The sequence below is a fragment of the Syzygium oleosum genome, unplaced genomic scaffold (genome assembly GCF_021117445.2).
Source record: "Syzygium oleosum isolate NSW1041296 unplaced genomic scaffold, Sole_v2.1 Sole_v2.15, whole genome shotgun sequence".
Taxonomy (NCBI): domain Eukaryota; kingdom Viridiplantae; phylum Streptophyta; class Magnoliopsida; order Myrtales; family Myrtaceae; genus Syzygium; species Syzygium oleosum.
This window is the reverse complement of record NW_026607499.1, coordinates 8,796,435-8,821,071: the sequence shown is the minus strand read 5'-3', so window position 1 is coordinate 8,821,071 and position 24,637 is coordinate 8,796,435. Positions and strand designations below refer to the sequence as shown.

Here is a 24,637-nt window from a genome sequence, read left to right as displayed (position 1 = left end):
ATTTGCTCTTTTATAGCATAAGGTTCTGAAGTTCTCCAGGGAATGGGAGCAACTTTCCAGGTTTGAGTGTCCTTACACGACAGAAAAGGCAGGATAACAACATTGGAGGGCAAGTATTTATCCAAATCCAGCCAAAGTAAGGCAAATGGTTCAGTGCTTCATAGGAGATGAATCAAAAAGCTGGACGAGAATCTAATCTCGGACTTGTGACAATATAAACTCCAATCGTCAAGTCGTACTCGTAGACATACTGCGAAAATGAAAACAATGAATATACCAAAGTCAATATGCAGAAACTGAAACTTTTATATCTTGTGATGATATAGATGTGTAAACCATTTCTTTCAATCGACTCATCTGCGGATACATATATATTCACGAACCAATACGAAATTAAGGGTACAAACAGGAAAGGAGGCGAGTGAGGAACAGGTATTCAAAATGTGGATTTCAATTTCTCGAGTGACTGGCAAGATGAGAATCACGAGAAGTTATCACATCCCCGGGGCATTACATTCTTCTAGTAACTTTAGAAGATTATGTTCCGGGGCGCTTATCGAGGGCAAAATCGTGCGATTGGAGGTGGCTGGTCTTTGTCTTGTCCCAGCAGTAGATTCAGATTCAATAGACCCACTTTCTTTCATGATGGGAAGGTCAGTTCTTCTCCACACGGTCGCAGATACTCGTTCTTTCCAAATCCTTCCGTCCTGATGATTGAAGAACTAAATGTCAGATACAGTGCAGATAAATTCTTACAAGAGATAACTGCTGATGCCAAAAGATGAAACTACAATCAAATTCAAACCCAAAAATTGCAAACATGTCCATGCATGCAGCTGTTACTGTGATGGAAATGTGCAGAAATGTGTAGTTGCTTTCCTGTTCTCGAGCAACAACTGTGCCAGCTCAATAACTCAATATCAGTTGTCACTATCAGAAGCAACTCCAAGATGCAAGGAATATAATATAAGATTCTCTTTTTTTTTTTCTTGCCCACTTTGCATTCATGAGTTCATGCTAAAAAACGAAGCTGAAGAGAATATTTTTCAGTTTCAAAGTTTATTTAAAGGTCTATGAGACTCTACATATTTTGCTGATTAACTTATTCCATTTCGTTGTATTTTATCCAGCATGACAAGCACCAGATAGCTATTCCACATAACTAGATTAGGCCGACAGCCATCTAATCACCAAGCGTTTGTGCTATATCAAAAAATTAATACACTTCATATTAGCGGGTAACAAAAAGCACACATATCACACAAAACTTTATCAGCCATTACTGCGAATAAAAATAATGCCTGTCAAAAAAATGAAATACCCTATACAATTATAAATATCTTGAGGCAAAATCAACAAGTACTTTCAGGCCAAACTGACAGAACAAGACCCATTATCTGAGGTTTGACAAAGTCATATGATGATGCACCAGCTTCCCTAATGAGGATTCTTCAATCATCGAGCAACTGAAGGATTTGATTTTGGGCTCTAGTGTGAAGCTTAAGGGGTTCGCATTTTAAGCACAATCAAGACAGACTGATTAGATGCACAGGTCCACTGCTGATTTTCAACTAGGCTACAATCAAACTATGGAATTGAAAACTTAAGTTCTGCCGACAATTCTGTCCTGAATATGGCAGTACTAATAAGTCTCTCTTTGAGATGTATAAAGAGCTTAACTGGGGAAGACATGCCACCTTGTTTGTTATGTAAATTATTATATCATTAACTGTAACGACAACCCTCAACACTTAGTGGGAAAATAAAAGGATGACTCCAAATTTCTAATGCCCTCTTTAAGTGTTGACCAATCACAGCACCTTGACTCTTCCAATAATCAACGGTGCCAACAGAATTAGCAAAGCTGATTGCCAAGACTGATTCTCCAACTTTGGATAACTGTCACGGTGTAAGAGCTGAAGCAATCCCACCGACATCCACCATAGCACTAAGTACACGTAGGGAATTTGTTGCTTGACACCCAACTTCGAGCATTATTCAACGAATGGTTAGGTAATAAAACAACTCCAATTTTTCATCTCTTTACTTACTTCGAGCACTATTCAGTGAATGGTTAGGTAATGAATCAATTCCAATTTTCCATCTCTTTACTTAGTTCCTACTCTTTTGGATGCTAATCCATACCCCATTTGTATTGACATCTGAGTCACCCACCCACCCACCCTTCCTCCATACCTCCCTCCCTCCCTCCCTCCCTAAAAGCCTAGTACCTGCATCTAGATAGGGCAAATTTCTGGAGTATAGAATACGTTCCCTGTGAAAAACTTCAACAGCTTCAATAAATTTAATACATGGGCACACATACTGTTCTGGTCATCATTCTCTTCACTATTTAGTCATTACTTGCATACAGCAGAATGTGAACCCGGCAAACAGGAGTATTTATGTATGCTTCTCCTTCTTCTGTGGCTATAATTCATATGAAAGTGAAACAAGTATAGCTCAGAGAGACGAAAAAACTATAGGGGGACAATGAACCATAAGCAGGTGGTATCGACACAGAAAAAAAACTGTAATTTAGCAAACTAATCCAAAATTATATTGATATGGTGAGGACAATGGATGTCAGCAGAAAGCAGACAATAAAATGAAGGAAAGAGAATAATCTCACATTTAGAATTGAAGGTTCAGGCAGAGGGCACTGAATTGGTTGGTCATTATTAAGAGGCTCGATTGGATGTTCGACAGGCTTAAACTCTATGGCCACTTCAATTCCATGAGAAGCAGCAGCTGCGGCAGTGGCAGCGCTAGCAACCTCTGCATTTGGAGGCCCTACTTCCCTCCCATCCTGCACATAAGAAGCTCACTACTAAGCAAATTGGCGGAGTGAAGAACTAATAACACAAAATTGTGAACAGGATCATGAGTTGTATCACACAAAAATCATACATGTATCTTCAGATGAGAAGCAAAAGACGAAGTATAATGATGCTTTATCCAATCGTGCGTAAGGAAGGCAAAGTTTTTTTGTGATGACTGACTACAGCAGGACTAATTTTAGTGAGATTGATATAAATCTAAACACAATCAAAACCGATGAACAGTAACTGGAAAATTGAAGACCTGAAACTTGAAACATACAGATTATCTGAGGACATGTATAACCTATGGACACATTCGGATGCAGTGCAAACAGTATAATCTATGAACACAGTAGGATGCAGTACAGACAGGGCACTTCCCTCATTGAACAACAATTTTGATGATAAATTCGAACATCAAGCCAGGTGAACGACCACATTGAAAGTTTGAAAGCGGGCTACAACCCCTCAAAATCAGGCATTTCACAGAGAAAACACAACATAAACCAGTCAACTTCCTCGTGAGAATCGATCCAACATGTCAAGACCGAGCAAGGGTGAAGACTCGAGTATATCAGGACACCCTGAGACCAGATCAACCCAATTCATAAAGAAAAGAGAAAAAAACTGAATCAATCGAACAGGTCAACGAATGTCCCCAGGAACACATCGAACGTAGCATATCTGAACTGCTAATTTTCAAACCTAGGGCCGACAGAGAATCAGAAGAAACAGCAATTCACTGAAGGAAGGGACTTTATAAGGAAAACCAAGAATGGCATACTTAGAGAAAGAGAAAGAGAAGGGTTGCTCACCAGAGCACTTTGAGCTCGTCGATGGCCACTTCTGTGCACAGAGAACTTCGAGAAAAGACCCACCATTTTCTTTGACTTTTTTTTTGCAGCCAAGGGACTGTCCTATCAATCACTAACTAGAAATCACTGGGAAAAAAAAGGTTGTCTTGATCAATCTTGTCTTGGTTTGTCCTAAACGTTTCCCATGCTCTCTCTCTTTCTCTCTCTCTCTCGAAACGAAACGAAACGAAACGAAACGAAAAAAAAAAAAAAAAAAGAACTTCGAATTGAGCCCAGAGAGAGTCGACCTCAATAAATATCAAAGATCAAACACAAGAAGCTGCTTCTCTCTGTCTATTTCTTCGAGAGGAAAGAAAGAGGAGGGCCAAGAACATGTGGGGGAGGCTATTGGTTGGTTCAGCTTTGCTTTGCTTTGCTTTGCTTGGCATGGTGGGTGTTCTTTTGTTCTTGTTGTGTTGGGTGGACACTCTGTGTCCGGACAGGGTATCCTGAGAGCAAATTTTCATTTTTCTATTAAGTGATAGCGATGATATCATAATTTTACCATATTTTAATCCGTCGGTGTGCTTTAAAATTATTATCATGATGATTCTTGTTACTTTAATTTGGAATAGCGATGATAATGGTGATTTAATTTTATTTTTGACAGTAAAATGAAGAGGTGGGAATGGCACTAAAGAAGATGAGGTCGGTTCAGAGAGAATTCATGAAAGATGAGGCATTTGAGTAGAGGTGATTGGTTCCCGGATTGGGCCGGTTCCGCCCTGGACTGGTCAGTTCTGATCTAGTTATCGGGTTGGTCCGGTTTTCAAGTGAGACTGATCCGGTTTAGGGTATTGACAATTCCTTCTCTTTACTCTTTAAAGGAAACGGAAAACTTAAAATATACATATTGGTCTAGTTGGTCCGAACAAATCGATTCTGCACTTGAAACTGAGAACAATCCAGAACCGATTGATTCGGTCCTATCCGATCCGGTTCTCAGGTCGGTCCAGTTCCAGCAAAAAGCAATTCAAGGCTTTACCCAATTTGCCAAGTGGCTGTGAGGCAAGAGATAATTATGAGGAGTAATTCACATGGATCCACCATCTTTACAGGTCCAGATTCTAAGAGATTAAGGACTGAGACTTGGGAAAACATCGATGTCATGTCCCCCAAGTGCAAGTAATGCTGCATGTTCATGTGGGCCTATACCGGGCGCTATTTTCCTTGTCTCGCTCTTTTTTTTTTTATGGGTAAGTTATGTTCTCATTCAATAACAACAAAGGGCGAGTTGACCAATCTCCCTCACAAGGCTCAAAACAAGTATTTGCTAAATCAAAGAACTAGGCTACAAACAACCAAGTCATCACAGCATAAAAAACATTTCAGAAATGAATGTGCCAATTAGAACATAATAGAGCCCAAGAAGGAGAGATTATTCTGTGCTTGAGTTCACTTCGACCTTCAATGCTAAATTTCACAGCAAACAGGATCATGATAATCACTTGATTCACAGGAGGCGCAGATATGTCCATTGCGCAATATGGTCGATGCTTCACAAAATCAATATTTTTCAAAAGATGGTCAATACCTATTTTGGCCATTTTTATGTCCCAACACATCCGAGGCCAAAAGTTCGTCTCTGCAGCTTGTTAACAATATTAGCAGAATGATCTCGCATTAGTCTTTTAAAGGTTCAATTTTTAATGTTTAAAAAACAACTCATTACTACGTGCTGTACTTCCAAAAAAGAAGAAAGGTAAAATTTCAGTCAAATAACAATAAGTTAAACTAGCGACGAGTATCGCCGGGATTGCATTCAGGTCGATAAGAATAGTTGGTCAGCTTGCTTCCTCCATAAAAAATGATCATCATGTATGAGAAAAGACAGTTCTGTATTTTATAATCAGGACCGATTCATCTCCACCTCAATGAAAGCGAGTTGTTTCTTTGTCGTTGTCTTCTGAGAAATCACTAAGAAACCCCATGCTATTTCTTATCGTGATCTTATCTTCGATCGGTACTTTATTCATTGTATACGTAAGCCACTGCAGCGTAAATCATTATGATCGTTTTCAATCAGCTTCTTCCTCACGAAATAGGGTGATTTATCAAATGGCATGCCAGGCTAATTTTGCGTCACGGACGAACTTTGCGGCAAAGGCAAGAGCGAATCGAAATTCTCAAGAAACTTGGAAAAAGTAAGCAGCTGAAGTGTAACAAGTAAATTGATGAAGAGCTTGTCTATCTATACTAATACTAGTATCTAATGGGAGAACATAAGTAGGTGTCGCACCCTAAAGTTTCCATGCTTCGCTTTTAAATGCAGATACCTACAGCTTTTCATTTTCTATCTTGCGAAAATTAAATCTGAATTATGATCATACACTATCGACAAAATTGTTTTCTCAATTTCACCACACATGCTGCGTGCATCATCTAGTTTTGCATAAAGAAAGATTAGGGTTTAGTTGAAATGTTTCTTCATCCTTCGTTGTTGTGATTAGCTGATTAACCTCATTCTTGCAACACTGAAAAAATATTGTTCTACTTGGCATGTCCGTGAAAGATTAAAAGCAGATGGTCTTTTATACTCTGATAAGTTCGGTAGCTCTTAAGAGTGACAGTTAACTCCTTTTGTTTTGTTTTTCTGCAATAAGAATGGGTCATATGTTTCCCTCCATGCCTCTGATGGGTGAGTTACAAACGTGGACATCATCCACTTTAATGGAGGAAACTATAGCCCTAATAAGATGGGTTTGATGGGCCATAATGGTTGTAGAAATCGATCTGACAGATAACTTTTCTAAAACACGGTTGACCAATGTCAATATAGTGCAAAAATTAATGTCCCGAATGATGAATAAGGTCGAGTTTGATACTCTCTTCCTAAATGGGAAAGATTGGTACATTTCTGTGTGTTCTGACCAAAAGAAAAGGAACACCATCTTTGTGTTGTGCATGCTCTTGCCATCTAACTCAGAATCCAATTGATGTTATCGTAATTTTCAGTGTTAGCTTTATCATATTCTCTGGGATGCAATTATATTGGCCACTATATTCTCCAGCAATGACACTCCGACCATACGCCAGACGGATTAGAGAGTGTTGTGCCCCTGGTTTGCCCAGTAAGAATTGTGGTTTTATGTAGGATTTGAGAGTGACGAAACTCAAAACGGAGCTCTCAATGTGAACGCTGGCTAAAATGCAGAGTTAAGAAAAACTCAAATTTATTTGGATTGGACCTACAAAGTACGAACTAAATAAGAGATTAACTTAAATATTGCGATAGACACTTCGACCGACTTTTCAAGATGGAAAAAAATGTTTTTCCGCCAGAATCAGTGAGGGAAGAAACCAAATCTGATTGGTACTATTAGTTCCATTGAAAACCTCACTCAAACCAACTTCAGGGATGGGCCTTTTATGCGCCAAGCACGACAAAGATTGAATCATAACTTTCTGAACCAGTGAAAAGTGTCAACTGAGAAATCACCATATTTTGAATAGGCGAATCCACAGGAATGGCATACTTTCTACTGGGAAAGATTCTCGAGGTTCTCGGGATCGGGAATGAGTTGCAACTGTTGGTGGGACATTGGCGAATAGTAGACAGCGTGAGAGTAGTGCATGGCCACACCAGAGTCTTCCTAAAGGAGGTAGACCCACTCGGAGAGTGTGAGGACGAAGCCAAAGAATTGATCAAGCAAATCCGGGACCTCTCATACAACACCGAAAACCATCTTGATGAGTATGAGCTGTTGTCGATGCATGATCAGGGAGGTGGGCTCCGTGGTTTTCTCCAGTGTAAGATGCCTCAATATGTAAAAACTCCGAAGGCTTGTCGAAGGGTCATGCACCGAATGAAAGATATTTTCACCAGAGTGAGAGGCATTAGGGATGGACGCAAGATGCTGCAACTCCAATTGAACAGGACCCCAGAACAAGGTCGAAGCTCTGCGTCCACATCAAACGCATGGCAAGATCACCGAGGAGACGCCCTTCTGTTAGCACAGAAGGATCTGGTTGGCATTGAAAAGCCCAAGAAGCAGCTTATTGAATGAATGATTGAGGGTCGACCTGGCCGACAAATAATTTCAGTCGTCGGGATGGGAGGGTTGGGGAAGACGACCCTAATTAAGCAAGCCTGTGAAGATCCATTGGTGAAGAAGCACTTTGCCACACGCGCATGGGTCACTCTCTCTCCATCTTCAGAGACTGAAGGACTCCTCAGGGACATGCTTCAACAAATCACAGGTGGGCGAAGGAAACCTGTGCCTGAAGGGAGAAGGATACCTGTGCCTGAAGGGCTGGATGCCTCAGAACCGTGACTTGCTCAAGACGGTGATCAAGAACATGCTCCAGGAAGGTAGAACGAGGTACCTGATCGTCCTTGATGATGTGTGGCACTTGGACGGATGGGACGATGTGAAATATGTGCTGCCTAATGATGAACAGGATAGCCGCATAATTCTCACCACCCGCAAAACAGATTTAGCGTTGAATGCCTGTACAGAATTTGCCGGAGAGGTCTACAACATGGAACCCTTGAGCGAAAAACAATCGTGGGAGCTCTTCTGCATGAAGACGTTTAAGGATAACTCTTGTCCTCTCAATCTGGAGAAGATTTGTAGGAGCATCTTACAGAAATGCGAGGGACTGCCCCTTGCTATTGTGGCGGTCAGTGGCATTCTGGCTACAAAGGGCCAAGGCAGGATAGATGAATGGCACAAGGTATGCCGTAGTCTTCATGGTAATAGTGGATTGAACTGTAAGAATTTCCTAATGTGGGCTTCATTAATTGAAATTAACTGGTTTGGTGTAATAAAGGTAAGATATATGGGTTAACTAAGTCAATATAGGCTGTTTGGTGTGGGGTAGTCTGGCTAAGATTCAACGATTAAATGCCTCACTACCTCAAATCTTGATGCGATTTGACTTACGGATCAGAGAGAAATTTCTTCTCGTGAGTGGCAATCTCATTAGGCCAGTGTTCTAACGAAGGGTATAGGGGAGAAGATCTTGAGTTCGTGTTCGGAAACCGTCGCCAATTCCGCGTCAAGTCCGATGGATTCCAAACCAGGTACGCGAACCGACAATTTCTCCATTATCGTGTTTCGGTTTCTGATTATGGTGATCCTGGGCGTGCCATTTTCGTGGCCAACATGTGGTATCAGAGCCTGCCATAGATTAGAACTGAAACATGCGGATTAGGACCGTTTTCGTTTTGTCCGAGAGGTTTTTGCCCAGTTTCGAAATTTTTTGTCGGATAAAAGTTAAATTTTATTACATATTTGGAATCTACTCGTCGAGACGAGAAAAATGGTGGGCGGAACGTCGTCGGAGGAGGCCGGACGCGCCGTCACGCGCCTTCACGCGCTCTAGGCGCGGCGGCGCGTGCCGGACACGCGCGTCCGTGCCAACCGGCGCGTCTTTCCGCCGCAAACCGCATGCTGACGTCAGCGAGGCGCGGATCCGGCTTGACCCGGGTCCCGACCCGACCGTTGACACGACCCGGATCCTGACCCGACCCGATCGGTGACCCGACCCGGATCCTGACCCGACCCGACAGGTCAACCGGTCGGACCGGTTCGTTGACCGTGACTGGTCGGACCGGTACGTTGACCGGTTGGACCGGTCACCCCGGTCGGACCGGCTTTACTGACCGGTTTGACCGGTTTTCTCACGCGCGCACGCGCCGCGTCTTCCGGCGGCGCGTGAGGGCGCGTCCAACGTCCGTTTTGGACGTTCTTGGTACCGACACACTCGTATCGAGATTCTCTACACTATGGTGTATTTATTTTGCATGTTTGAGGTTTTTACAGATGTGAAAATACGTATAGAACCCTATATACGCGTATTTTTAGGGTATTTTTGCGTATTTTCTTGTATTTCTCTATGGTTTCGGAAATACATATGGTAGCTCACATATATATCACCACATAAGGACTGTGTAGAGTGTAATTCATTGTCTATCAATGAATGGAACAGTATAATTAGCATGGCATGTAATTTCAAAGACATACGCCCCTGTCTTTACGTCTGGCATTACATGCATATAGTAAATGTGATACATAAAGCTCATATCCCTGGTATGAGAGATTTTCAAGAATTCAGTTGGGTTGTGACCGCCAAAGTGGCACACTTGATTGGGTTTGAGAAATATCGGTCTCATATTGTGGTGGGATGTCTCCTGTTCTATTGCGTGATCATACTCCCAAAGGAGGTGATCTCGTACTAGTTCATGGAGGGGTACATGTATAGCATGTGCTTGAGAAATGACTGATCTTAGTGGTTCATACACCCAAAGGTGGTGATTTCACGAAAGATTAGAATATGTTCTCATGGCCGCTGTCATGTGGAGAGTGTACATAACGCATGTCATATTTTCTCGCCCAAAGGTGATTATGTGATGATGTATGTAACTCTTCGTATAAGTACTCACATGATGCTTGATTGTATTGTTTGTTTGTTTTCCAGTCACCTTTTACGTAATGGCAATTCCATTTCCATTGAGGTCCTTCTTGGTTTGAACTTTAAGAAATGGAAAGAGGATTTTCTATTTGGAATGGAGTGGCGGATGTTCACATTGCTCTTACAAAGGATAAGCCGGCGAGATATCATGGCCACCGATGCGAAGCGAGAAAACGGACTATCTTTGGAAAAGAGCAATCGGATTTGCTTATTGACAATGAAGAAATCCATTCAAGAACACTTGAAAAGTGGTTTGCCATTGCATCTTGCTAAGGAAATGATGGCGGCCTTAGAGGCTAGAAACCGCATTTCATCTAATCTTGAGGTTGGTACACTTCTTCAAAAGCTCTTCAATATGAAGTATGATGGTACTGCTGGGGTTAGAGATTATGTCCTTAGGATGGTAGACCTAAAGACGAAGCTTCAAGCTCTTAATGTTTCCATTCCTGATGCTTGTATTGTGCATCAAGCCTTGAACACCCTTCCATCTGATTTTGGGATTATAAAGACAAATTATAATTCCCAAGATGAGACTTGGTCAGTGAATGACTTGATAGCAAGGGTGGTGGCAGAGGAAGAGAAACTTAAGAAGGAAAAAGGGCATCTAGCCTTATATGTTTCTGGTTCCCACAAAAAAGAAGGATAAGAAGTTCAGAAATCGTACTCATAAAGGTACTCATGAAACTACCGGTCAATCTGACAATATGGGTCCAAAGAAAACATCCTTCAAAAGGGATGGTGGCCACTGCTTCTTTTGTAAGAAGAAAGGTCACATAAAGAAGGACTGTGGAAAGTTTAAAGCTTGGTTGTCCAAACGTGAGCCTACAGGTAATGATTCTTTGGCACTTGTTTGTGAATCCAACCTATCAGAAGCACCATCCAGTTCTTGGTGGCTCGATAGCGGTGCAACTAATCATGTTGCGTTTACCATACGAGGGATTCATAAGCCGAGGAAGCCAAATCGGGATGAGTCAAGACTCACTGTGGGAAATAACGAGAAAGGCGATGTTGTGTTTGTGGGAGATGTAATCTTGATTCTAGACTACGGTTTTAGATTAATGTTGAAAGACACTTTTTATGTACCTTCTTTTAGACGGAACTTAGTTTCCGTATCGTGTTTGGACATGTATGGCTACTCTTTTGAAATCAAGAACAATGTTATTTCTTTGTTTCTTAATTCAAATAAGGTTGGGTCTTGTTATATGTCCAACGGATTGTACATGATTGTGTTTGTCTCCCAATGACATATACGTCGCTTATACGGGAAAAGGTTGTTTCCAAAAGACCACTACCTAAGGAACAGTCTTATGCATTGTGGCATAAAAGGCTTGGTCATATCTCTAAGGATAGAGTAGAAAGGCGATAAAGACTAACATCCCGCTTTTTTCTTAAAGATGACCTAGAGATATGCGTGAGACATTTGTAGAGGTAAAATGACCAAGATAAGGAAGAAAACTATGGTCAAAGTTCGACTGTTGGAGGTCATTCACACTGATATAAGTGGACCCTATACGGCAACCTTATGTAGAAATTTTTATTTCATTACATTTATTGATGACTATTCTCGATATGGCTATCTGTACTTGATTAAAGAAAAGTCTGAGTCTCTTGACAAGTTCAAGATTTTTCGGACTGAAGTCGAGAAACAGTTGGGAAAGGTCATAAAGGTTGTTAGATCTGACCGAGGTGGAGAGTATTATGGCAAACATGGCGATGCCGGACAGCTTAAGGGGCCATTTGCCAAATACTTAGAGGATTCAGGGATAGTGGCTCGATTTACTATGCCTGGAAGTCCCGAGCAAAATGGTGTAGCCGAAAGGCGCAATCGCACCCTTATGGAAATGGTGAGGAGTATGATAAGTAGGACAAATTTACCTGTTTTTTCGTGGGGTGAAGCTTTGAAAACAGACTTTGTACATTACGAATCGTGTACCTACTAAAGTCATGTTCCATTGACTCCTTTTGAGTTATGGATGGACGTAAGCCTAGCTTAAACCATCTTAAGGTTTGGGGATGTCCTGCAGAAGTGAAGTTATACAATCCAACATTAAGTAAGTTGGACTCCAGAACCACTCGGTGTTACTTTGTATCTTACCCTGATCATTCGAAGGGATATCGGTTCTATAATCCCAATGGAGGCACAAGAATTGTGGAATCACAGAGCCGACCAAGTTTCGGAGTTTGATGTGGCGAAGAAAGTAGGCGCTCACGAGACTATTGAGGATAATAGTACGGTGGGTAATGTTGTATCTTTATCTCCTCCCATACGGATAATTGTGGAGACTCCCACACCACGAGGCCGAACTGTTGAGACTCGGGATCCCGTTGTCGAGACAGCTCCTAATGAAGTTCCTCAAGGCTCTCGTGCAGGGATGAGGCATTTGTTGTTGTTCCAGTAAGGAGATCCATTAGGGAGAGACGATCGGCTATACCACCGAGACTATTTAGTATATATAGGAGAGCAAGACTACGATATTGGTTCTGTAGCTGATCCAGTGACTTATACGGAAGTCATTTCTTGTCCTCAGTCGGAACTGTGGTTGGATGCAATGAGAGATGAAATGCAGTCTATGAAGCATAATGGAGTTTGGGAACTTGTTGAATTACCTGAAGGTCATAGACCCATTGGCTGCAAATGGGTGTATAAGACTAAAAGGGACTCCAAAGGAAAGATTGAGAAGTTTAAAGCCAGACTGGTAGCCAAGGGTTTTACTCAGAGAGAAGGAGTAGACTATGAAGCAACTTTTTCTCCAGTCTCTTCGAAAGATTCTTTCAGAGTGATCATGGCATTGGTAGCTCATTTCGATATGGAGTTACACCAGATGGATGTTAAAACTGCATTTCTCAATGGAGACCTTAATGAAGAAGTCTATATGATGCAACCCGAAGGTTTTGCGGCAAATGATTCAGGTACGCTTGTATGTAGACTGAAAAAGTCTATTTATGGTCTCAAGCAAGCTTCTAGACAATGGTACTTGAAGTTTCATAGTGTTGTCGCTTCATTTGGTTTTGTTGAGAACAGAGTAGATCAGTGTATATACTGCAAGGTCAGTGGGAGGAAATTCATTTTCCTTATACTCTATGTTGATGATATTCTGCTTGCAAGCAGTGACCTTGGTTTACTGCATGAGACAAAGCGGATGTTGTCAAAGAACTTTGATATGAAAGACCTTGGTGAGGCGTCTTTTGTCCTTGGTATTGAGATTCATAGGAATCGTTCTCGCCGACGATTGGGCTTATCTCAGAGGGCATATGTTGATCGTATCTTAGAAAGATTCAACATGCAACAATGCAAGCCAGGAATTGCTCCTGTCGAGTGGGTGATAAGTTGAGTCACACAATGTCCTCATTCAGATTTTGAGAAAGCCCAAATGAAGAATATACCTTATGCTAGTGCACTTGGGAGTATTATGTATGCTCAAGTATGTACTAGACCGGATATTGCTTTTGCAAATGGGACTTCTAGGCGGATATCAGTCAAATCCAGGACACGATCATTGGGTTCTTTGCCAAGAAGGTTTTGAGGTACTTAAAGAGGACAAAAGACTATATGCTTGATTTACAAACATGTTCAGGACCTGACTAGTTGGGTATTCGGATTCGGACTTTCTTGGTTGTCAAGATGAAAAGAAGTCGACAACAGTTACATCTTTAAGTTAGCGGGAGGTGCGAGTATCATGGAAAAGTGAGAAACGAAAATCAATGACATCCTCTACCATGCAAGCGGAGTTTGTAGCATGCTTTTCGGCCGCTACTCAGGCAATTTGGCTCCGGAACCTCATTAAGGAGTTGACCGTATTTGATTTTGTGGATAGACCCATACAGTTGTATTGTGACAATAACTCTGCAGTGTTGTTTGTTAACAACAACAGAGGTCTCAAGGGATCTAAGCATATGGAGGTCAAGTACCTGACTATAAAGGAAAAAGTTCAGGATGGTGACATTGTAGTAGAACACATTTCAACAGATGATATGATTGCATATCCGCTAACTAAAGGCCTTCGCTCTTGTGTATTTGATCGACATGTCATTAACATGGGCTTAGGAGTATCATGGGATACTGTTAATTAGTGGGAGCCGTTTAGTTTTATGTTGCTCTTATGAAGTTTGTATCTGATTTTGTTACATTTTGTAATATTTGAATATGTATCAACTCTTTTGCATTCAATGAGGTATTTGTGAATGTAGATTTATCAAGTTGAGTATACATATTTGATGAAAATCTCGAGGCATTGTGTAAACCTTGAGTACGAGGCTATGGGGCATTCTTAGTATTAGCCTTAACGATATGTCTTGTTACACATAAAGTACGATTAACTATCAAGGTAAGACATATGAAGGTTCGTTGGAACCATGAAGTATATTCTCACGGTGACACATTAGGTTTTGTGACACTTAACGGAGAGAGAATTTGGACTAACAAAATGGATAACACATAAAGTATCACTCATTTTGAGGTATTGTCCATTTGACACACTACCATATTGAATCCATATCAGTAAAGTTGAAAGCACTCGTGACCATGGAAGGCTCTGCGTGAGTACATGCAGTTACCGCCATGATTCGGTATTCGAGACCTTATGGGATCGGATTGACTATTAAGAATAATCTCTAGACCAATATAAGGGTGCGCACACAGTTCTATTTCAATTAATATCGCCCAAGTGGGAGAATGTAAGAATTTCCTAATGTGGGCTTCATTAATTGAAATTAACTGAATTAGTTTGGTCTAATAAAGGTAAGATATATGGGTTCTTAATAAGTCTAATATGGGGCTGGCTGGTGTGGGCCGAGTACGGCCCGGCCCGTAATGAGAGGGCCCGTGGTCGAAGACTCTATAAATAGCGCTCAAGTCCCTCCCCTAACCTCATGATGCACAATTTGACTCACATACGGATCTAGAGAGAAATTTCTTCTCGTGAGTGGCAATCTCATTAGGCCAGTGTTCTAACGAAGGGTATAGGGGAGAAGATCTTGAGTTCGTGTTCGGAAACCGTCGCCAATTCCGCGTCAAGTCCGATGGATTCCAAACCAGGTACGCGAACCGACAATTTCTCCATTATCGTGTTTCGGTTTCTGATTATGGTGATCCTGGGCGTGCCATTTTCATGGCCAACATGAACAAGTTGAAGAAGGTACTTTCTCTAAGTTTCAACGATTTGCCTCACTACCTCAAATCTTGTTTCTTGCACTTGAGTGTTTTTCCCGAGGATCATAAGATTGAACGTATGCGGTTGATTCGATTATGGATGGCAGACGGTTTTGTTGACCCAAAGGAAGGTGAGACACCAGAAGAAGTTGCTGAGGATTACCTTAACGATCTTTTAAACCAAAGCCTACTGCAAGTGGCAGAGACAACAACTGACGGAAGGGTACAGATGTGTCGCATCCATCACCATTTACAGGAAATCGGTATTGCAAAGTCCAAATAGCGGAACTACACTATTGTACGGGACAAGCAATGTCCAGAGTGGCCTGATGGAGCTCGATACCTTTCCATTCATAAGATGTTCGAGATTTCACGGCAAAATATGAACCTTTCTGAACTCAGATCTCTGTTTATTTTCAAGCTCGACGAGTCATCCATCAATATGGTGCTTAGTTGTGACTTCAAACTAATGCGGGTTTTAGACTTCCAAGGTGCTCCTCTAAAGAGTTTTCCAATGCAGGTACTTGACATGCATTTTCTGAGGTACTTGAACCTTAGGAATACAGAGGTGAAAATGATCCCGAGATCAATAAGACAGCTTCTACACCTAGAGACCCTAGACCTAAAGCATTCCAAAGTCACCGAATTGCCTGTTGAGATTATCAAACTCCAAAAACTTCGTCATCTGTTGGTATACCGTTATGAAGAAGATTCCTACTATCATACTAAGCACGGCTTCAAGACTCTTGCAGAAATTGAACTCTGCAAAATTTACAAAAGCTCTGCTATATAGTGGTAGATGATGATGGAGGCAGCACAATGATTACAGAGCTCGGGAAATTGCATCAACTGAAGAGGTTATGCATTTTGAAGCTGAAGAAAGAAGACGGAAAGAATCTATGCTCATCAATAGCTGAATTGACCAACCTCCTTTCTCTTTCTGTCTCATCATTTATGGACGATGAAGAAATCAATTTGGATCACCTTTCTTCACCTCCACCGCTACTCCAAAGGATCTACTTGAGAGGACGTCTGCACACAATGCCACATTGGATAGCCAACCTCCAAAGCCTCGTCATATTACACTTGAGATGGTGTCAGCTAATGGATGACCCACTGATACTGCTCAGAAGTTTGCCCAATCTAGTGCATCTTGAGTTAATCCAAGCTCACGACTGGAAAACATTGACCTTAACTAATGAAGGCTTCAAGTAGCTTAAGATATTAGCTCTGGATGACTTCGAGAACCTCACATTTATCGGGTTCAAGGAGGGAGCGATGCCTTGCCTTGAGAAGTCGATGATCTCGAGATGTGAGCTATTGAAAAACGTGCCTTCAGGAACTGAGTACCTAACGAAACTCAAACTGCTTGAGTTCTTTGTCATGCCCGACACATTAATCAAGAAACTCAAGCTCGGTCAACAGGATGACGACTCCAAGAGAGTATCGCACATTCCTGAACTACGTTATGGCTATTGGACAGATGGGGGTTGGGATGTGAAGTGGATAGAGAGATCAGGTGAGGAAAAGAGCTCTCATCATTGGAGAACTGACGCGACATCCAGCAAGGTCTCCCCTTGTTGGAAGTAACGTGTTACCGCTTGGAGGCTTAACTGTAGTTTTATCATTGTAACTGCTTAATTTTGTAAATGACTTCACTATCTTAAATACAAGGTTTATTCCCAGTACCATGTTAATTGTTGTTGATGATGTGTTAGAGCTCGTCGATCTGGCTAGTTCAAGTTGCAAACTTGCAGAAGTTCTGCATAACCAGATTTTACTCAAATTTACAATACTAATACTATTCCTCAAATTCATGGCAGATTTTGTAACCAAAACTCAGTAGGGTTATGAAAATTTATCCCAACGGAGGAGAAGAATCTGCATGGAGCAACCCGTGTGAGGCCGTGAAGGACTTGGAGGATGACACAACAGTACATCATGATCAAATGAAAGTTGCAGCGAACTAATTGTAGCCAAGTAGATTAAATAACTAGAAAGGAAAAATGTCCATCCACTTCTGTATGTTGGATCATCCTATAACTTGACTCCACGAAAATGTGCATCCACCCATTACCGACTAGACTCACATCACTTAGAAGTGGAAATAATTTCTTCTTCTGTTTTCTATTTCTATCTTGGTTAAGAATGAACGAGAAGGAAACCAATTGGTTATCTGTATGCTAGAACCCTCCCCAGTTTATGCCAAGATCTTGAGAAATATATAAAGAAATAGCAAAACAGGGATACGGTGGTGAAGGTAAGAGATGGTTAAACATAACCTGTTTTCTGGTACTTCTATTGCGGCTTTCCACTACATCAGAACTCGAGTTCTTTATATGAAGTAATTTATCAATGGTCACTCTTCGCTATAGACTCCTTCCATAAGGAATCTATGATTTTGCTGCTCTATCTAAAAAGTATGTCCAGGCAACAGCATTGGTTCATATTTCCCTGTTGAGGTTGAACTTGACTTGAGAAGATACTCAAATAATTCAAACTCGACTAGAAATTAGATGAGTCGATCTTGAGCTAGTTACAAGTAGCTTGACTCGGCTTCACCCCTAGTGAAGAGTTGATGTTGGCACTCAACGCTGAGCTTATATATATAGTTCATGACCCAATTTAAATCTAGACAAATCACGATGAAGGCAACGTTAAGCATACATATTAAATCCTAAACTCAACCGTGTTGATGTATTTGCTTTTTTAAACTTATCACACATTAGGTATCTGGTATTGTCATAAAAAGGTGAACTTTACATGTCATTTTTATGTCTATTGTAATCTAAGTGAATCATACAGATGCATTAAAAAGAATTAATTTGCTCATAAATACAACGATGGACATGCCCTATGGGAGTCGAACTGAGTCATGGATTTGGTTGGGTTTTATTTATAAAGTAGATAATATTTTATTAACTCATCAATTGAAATGTGCGCAATATGCTAATATATTATGAGACTTGTGCGAGCACGTGCCAGCATGCTTGTCTACAAACTCTGGCACCATCAATCCACCCCCTCTCCTCAGGGGTCTCAGGGTGAGCTGTTCCAGGGTCGGTCTTGGAACTTAGAACCCACCTTGTCGGGACCGGTATCACATGAGACAACTGCTTAGAATACATTACCATCTGATTACCCAAAGAGAAGAACACACTACCATCTGTCTTCCGGTCAGTTATAGCAGAAGGAGCAAAAAGTCTGCTTATCTTGGCACCTCGTTATGCTAAGCCAGATCCAAAGTGCAGTGCCATTCAATGATTTAGCTGTAGATGTTAGTTGTAGATGCGGAATCATTAGTAAGGGCGTTGCTGGAGTGATTCCAACTCCGTGAACATTATTTGCAAACATACTCGAAAGTCATCATCATTATCAACGTTTTTTTGTCAGATTTCCCCTAATTATTGTTGAACGTTCACGATTTATTCAGATATTCAAGTTGGAGGTTTTGTTGTAAACATAAACAAGATCCAAATAAACATTATATCTGCCAAGCAGTTTTCTCTATATTGACCCAACCTATGCAAGATACAGTCATTCAAATAGTCAATTAACCAAGCTCACACCGTGATGATGATCTGACTTTGGAACTTATAACGAGTTTCTAGCTAAGCAGATAACTTGGCAAAATTTAAGAGATACATTGAACCATCAGCAGCTAAGCCGAACTTCTATAAAAGTTTTCAGCTTTTTAATCAAATTACTTTTACTATTTCACAACATATAGAAAAACCAAATAAACAGTAGTCACTTCTTTTCAACCAAAACAAAAGTACAAGGCAATACTAAACTAGCTGATTCCATGGACAGCTATCTTATGGACAGAAAGGATTTCATCAAAGTTGTTGTAATAGATGCAGCAACTATGTACATGAGCATAAACCAGTAAAAACAGCCCTTTGTTGATACACAGCTAGATATTACTTCCAACAAGGAGGAAGATTGCTTCTCTTCGTGGTAGTGTCCTGAGCTCGAGGGTTCTGTTCCTCTCCCATTCTCTCAACTGCCGTCTCAATTGATGTAACGTCCCAAGCACCATCTCTCCAGTAGCCATAACTAAGCTCTGGAACATGTGCAACTTTCCCGTATTCTTCGTTTTGTTCTTCAGGCTTAAGTTTCTCGATTAATTCATCAGGCATGTCAAAAAGCTCCAGCGCTTTGAGCTTGCTGAGATACTCAATTCCTGATGGGACATTTTTCAAACATTTGCATCGCTGGATGCTCCACTTTTCAAGGTAAGACATTGCTCCTTCCTCTACTTGTATAAATGTAAGCTCCTCAAAACAATCAAGACCTAATATCTTCAGCTTCTGAAATCCTTTAGCCTTGAAGCATAGTTTTTGCCAACCATAGACTTGAAGTAACTCAAGGTGTACAAGATTGGGCATACTTTGGAGGGATAACATTGGATCTTCCTCGAGATGGCTCCATTTCAGGTGAAGTTTGGCAAGACTGTGGAGCTTGGCAATCCAATGTGGCAATGTCTGCAATTTTCCTCTTAAATACACTCTTTGAAGGAGCTGTGAAGGAGAATCAAGGTTTTGCAGATCAATTTCAGCATCTTCAAAAGAAGAAACTGATAGTGCACGGAGATTGGTCAACTTGGCAATTGATAAGCATAGCTTCCTTCCGTCTTCTGTCTTTAGCTTCAGAATGCATAACCTTCTCAGTTGAATCAACCTCCCAATCTGTCTAATCAAGACGCTGCTTTCTTCATCATCCGCTTCTATGTAGCACAGCTTTTGTAAACATTGCAGAGCCCCAATCTCTCCGAGGGTCTTAAAGCCAAACTTACTGTGCGAATAAGCAATATTCTCATAACGATATACAAGTAAATGGCGAAGCTTTTGGAGCTTTGTGATTTCCACTGGCAACACAGAAATGAACGTGTGTTTAAGATCCAGGGTCTCCAAGTTCTGAAGCATTGCTATTGAACTTGGAATTTTTTGGAGTTTGGTGCACCTAAGATTTAGATAACTGAGAAGATGCAAGTCAATTACTTGTGTTGGAAACCTTTTCAAGGGGGCAGCTTGCATGTCTAGAACTCTGAGCAGTTTGAGACCAGAAGAGAGCACTCTATTAATGGATGATTTGCTTACCCCAAACATGAACAGAGAGCGAAGTTGCCATAGTGGCTCATTTTTCCGTGCAGTTTGAAGTGTTTTGTGAACTGAGAGGCGTCGAACTCTATCTGTCCACTCTGCATGCTGTTCATCAACTACAGTTGCAAAGTTTCGATCGTTTGACTCCGCACGGCTAATTTTCCACAAGAGATCATGAACGCGATACATCTTGACCTTTCCATCGCTAGTTAACTCAGCCACTTGAATGAGGCTCCTGCTTAGGAGATCCTTAATGTACTCTTCTGCAACTTCTTCTGGTGTCTTACCATCTTTTGTTTGAACAAGTCCCTCCGCCACCCATAATCGGATTAACCGCATATGCTCAATCTGTTGATCCCTAGGGAATACACTCAAGTGCAAGAAACAAGGTTTTAGGTGGTAAGGCAAGGCATTGAAACTGAGAGAAAGTACCATGTTCAAGTTCTCCAGTCTATCATTGCCTTCATTTTTAGAACAAATACTTTGTCGTACTAGATGCCATTCATCTATTTTGTTGTCCTTTGTGGCCAAAATGCCACTAATGGCAACGATTGCCAAGGGTAGCCCCTCACACTTCTGTAAGATGTCTTCACATGTCTCCTTCAAATTCCAAGGACATGAGTGACCCTTAAATGTCTTCATGCAGAAAAGTTTCATTGATTGTTCAGCATGCAAAGGCTTCATGTTATAGACCTCTCCAGCAAATTCCTTGCATGAAGATAATGCTATCTCGACATACCTTGTTGTCATCATTATTCGACTGCCATTTTTGTTGTTGGGAAATGCATATTTGATGGCATCCCATTCACCAACACGCCACACATCATCAAGAATGATCAAGTACCTCGATCTTCTTCTTTGCAGCAAGCTCTTGATCATCACTTTCAGTAAATCAGTACTTAAATTGTCTGTTCCACTGGGGACAGACTTCATGATGCTTCTAGCAATTTGCTGAAGCATGTCCCTGAGGACTTCTTCTGTCCTTGAGTATGGAGAACGAGTGACCCAAGCGCGGATTGTGAAGTGTTTCTTCACCACTGGATCGTCAAAAACTTGCTTTATGAGGGTAGTCTTGCCCAAACCTCCCATTCCCACAACTGGAATTATTTCTTTCTCAAGAGGACCCTTCACCAACCGCTTCACCAGTTGCTCTAGGGGCTCTTCAATACCCACTAGATCAGCTTTTTCCAATAGAAGAGCATTTCCACGCTGGTCTTGCCATGTGCTGGATGGTTCTGCAGCTTTTTTGAACTTGTAACACACCTTTTGATGCTCTTCACAGGCAGTTTTGACTTTGGGACTTATTTCTCTCATCCGAAGCATGATCCTTCTGCAAGCTTTCCAGTTCTTCACATAGCTATGTGACTCCTGTAGAAATTCAAGGAGTCCATGGCCATGATCTTGCGCCTCCAGTAGCTTGTACTCATCAAGAGCATCTTCAATGTCGTACGCAAGATTTCTTAGTTTCTTGACTGATTCCTCAATGAAGTGGCTACCCTCTTCGAGTGAGTCTGCATCATGTAGGATGGCTTTGATGCGGTCAAAATCTTCTTTCACAGCATTCACTTCTTCCCAACCATCTCTTACCTTCAGCACCTCATTCTCAAAAATGTTCCCAACCTTTCTTAGCACATAGGTTAGTAGAACAACTGCCATTCTCAAGGTTGGCAACCTCAATTAGTTGTTATTACAGGGGTCTGAACATTTGCACTCTATTTCCACAAAATATCAGGATTTTACACGGATGTCTTACTGCCATATACCAGACTTTCCGGCTGGTTTCTTGGGCTATAGTATATTTCAGTCTACTACCAATTAGACAAGCTTTCTTGTCCAGATGAACATGAAAATCTTACAACCTTTGTTTATGTAAAATTATATAAATCAATTTTACGCATGTTCTGGCGCATGGCCTCTGGCTCAGGTATTGGAAAGGAACACGAAGAAAGAAAAAAGACTTATGATTAGAAGAGTTGGTCAAAGGGGCAGCATGCTTGTGCGAGTAACCAGAATATGGGAGCAGATAAGTGTGATTATTCAAGATTAAAAGCAGCATGTCGCATTCTGGCATTTTTCTGAGAAAATCATTACACAAAATAGGCACCCTTCATTGATGTAGATGTGATTCATTTCTGATTATTTTAGCATGCATCTTATCAGAGTGGGTTCATTTAAACAACATGTCGCATTTTGGCACTTTTTAGATAAGATCATTACGCAAATTAGGCACCTTTCATTGAAGTGGAAGTGATTCATTACGGATTATTTTAGCATGCATTTTATCAGAGTGAGTTTATCTAAACAGCATGTCGCATTCTGGCACTTTCCAGAGAAGATCAGTACACAAATTAGGCACCTTTCATTGATGTGGAAGTGATTCATTTCGGATTATTTTAGCATGCATCTTATTAGAGTGAGTTCATCTAAACAGCATGTCGCGTTCTTGCAGTTTTCGGAGCAGATCATTATGCAAATTAGGCACCTTTCATTGATGTGAAACTGATTTGTTTCGGATTATTTCAGCAAGCATCTTATTAGAGTGAGTTCATCTAAACAACATGTTGCATTCTTGCAGTTTTCGGAGCAGATCATTATGCAAATTAGGCACCTTTCATTGATGTGAAACTGATTTGTTTCGGATTATGTCAGCAAGCATCTTATTAAAGTGAGTTCATCTAAACAGCATGTCGAATTCTGGCACTATTCTGAGAAAATTTTTTTACTAAATAGGCACCTTTCAATGATGTGGAAGTGATTCATTTCAGATTATTTTAGCATGTATCTTATCTGAGTGAGTTCATTTTCTCATGTTCACAGTGAGTTGTGCTTTGAAAGAAACTTAAGGACGAGTAAGTCCAAGCTAATTTTCCTATTGACAAAAAGGGTCGACGTCAATGACGCACGATCAGGGAAACCACCTCCTTCCTTCTGCATCTATTTCCATGCACTTTCAGGTGTGTTTTTATATTCTCGGTAGATAGATGACTATCATTCCTAATTTGATGTCTCCTGCCTGGACTTGAGCGCACATGATGAAACATTGAACGCCCTCAGTTTTGCCTTTAGCAATTGATTTACGGTCACTTGCTTGACTAAGCTTTTGGGCTGCTAGAAAACGTAAGTGTAGAGATTGGTATCCCAGGTCACGAGCTAGAAAGACCGACAGGTTTACCATTTATCGCTCAAGCCTCGGGTATTTTCCGGGGCAATTCTTGTCAATGATTAGTAGCACTTAGAGCGTAGTTTGCTTTCAATGTGAAGGCGTCGATCGTATTATTTTACAGCCTCAAATTTGATGTTGCATTAGAGTGGCGATTTGCAATATTACCCGTGGAAAAGATTATTACAACACTTGCTTAATGTAATAAAAAACCATTTTCTTTCCGTGACTCATGTTTACAATGATGAAATTCGGTAGCGACTCGATGATGAAAGTTCTTGATCGGGTTTAAAGAGAGAAGATGACAAATTTGCATGCCTGGGTTATGATCCATAACTGCGGATTCAGTATGGCGATTGCCCTTCACCCGTTAAGGGATAATTCATTCTCTATTCAGTCAAATAATTCCTAAGTTCAGCTTACATTATCAATGTGAGAAAGCGAATTTTTCATTGGTTAGGTTTGATGATACTCAGCCATTAATATGGATGGACTCCTAACACATGATCATAACCAAATAGGGAAGCACTCTTTTTTCATATGACTATGAAAGAGCATAAGAAATGTAAGAAGAAGAAGAGTGTCGGATTGGGAAGAGGCGACACAAACACCGACGGTGTGAGATTTCTTAAACCGTACGTGTGACGTGCGCGGGAGAAAGAAGAGGAAAGAGCAAAGGGGCAGAGAGAGAGAGAGAGAGAGAGAGAGAGAGAGAGAAAGGGGAGGTGGAAGAGATCAGATTACTACTTGGCATTTTAAAAACAAAAGAAGACCATTCTGATGTGCGTAGAAAGATAAGATAAAGACCAGTTCAAGGTGATGACCAGAGGAACGCAGATTTGCCTTTTCACAAAAGTGGGGAGTTGCGGCAGACTTGGGTTCCAAGCCTCCAATGGCTTAGCCAAGCCGCAACACAATCATCACTCAAATGCACCAAATTTTCCCTCTGCCTCTTCAAGAATTCCTTTGCTGTTCATTATGCTGCAGGAGGAATGAAAAATTATTTCTGTTTGTAAAACTGCTAATGCATGGTTGTGTGGATTACCCTGCTCATCCCAACGATGGAAACAATTCTTGGTTACCAAGTGAGCAAATTGTCTATCCATCTTATTTCCAGTACTGAAACCATT

General features: G+C 41.1%; 2 protein-coding genes and 1 pseudogene across 2 annotated transcripts; 1 reads left to right on the top strand and 2 right to left on the bottom strand.

Moving 5' to 3' along the window:
- Positions 1-288: 288 nt before the first annotated feature.
- LOC115675618 (uncharacterized) lies at positions 289-4,077 on the bottom strand. Its single transcript, XM_030598348.2, has 3 exons — positions 3,638-4,077; positions 2,633-2,809; positions 289-707 (listed from the first exon to the last, which is right to left on the bottom strand). Exons 1-3 carry the CDS (start codon positions 3,701-3,703, stop codon positions 495-497), a joined length of 456 nt encoding a protein of 151 aa, XP_030454208.1. The 5' UTR covers positions 3,704-4,077; the 3' UTR covers positions 289-494.
- A 3,066-nt stretch (positions 4,078-7,143) lies between these two features.
- Positions 7,144-16,845, top strand: LOC115675620 (disease resistance protein RPM1-like; annotated as a pseudogene).
- Positions 16,846-19,165: 2,320 nt separating this feature from the next.
- On the bottom strand, positions 19,166-22,003 carry LOC115675397 (disease resistance protein RPM1-like). The gene has a single exon (XM_030598023.2). It carries the CDS (start codon positions 22,001-22,003, stop codon positions 19,166-19,168), a length of 2,838 nt encoding a protein of 945 aa, XP_030453883.1.
- Between the last annotated feature and the right edge of the window lie 2,634 nt (positions 22,004-24,637).

Excerpts from the sequence above, each read along its gene's own strand:
- LOC115675618 (XM_030598348.2), bottom strand. The coding sequence starts at position 3,703 with ATGGTGGGTCTTTTCTCGAAGTTCTCTGTGCACAGAAGTGGCCATCGA. Across the intron at positions 2,810-3,637 it reads GACGAGCTCAAAGTGCTCTG|GATGGGAGGGAAGTAGGGCC; the intron begins GTGAGCAACCCT and ends TCTTATGTGCAG. Across the intron at positions 708-2,632 it reads CTGAACCTTCAATTCTAAAT|GACGGAAGGATTTGGAAAGA; the intron begins GTGAGATTATTC and ends TTCAATCATCAG.
- LOC115675397 (XM_030598023.2), bottom strand. The coding sequence starts at position 22,003 with ATGGCAGTTGTTCTACTAACCTATGTGCTAAGAAAGGTTGGGAACATT.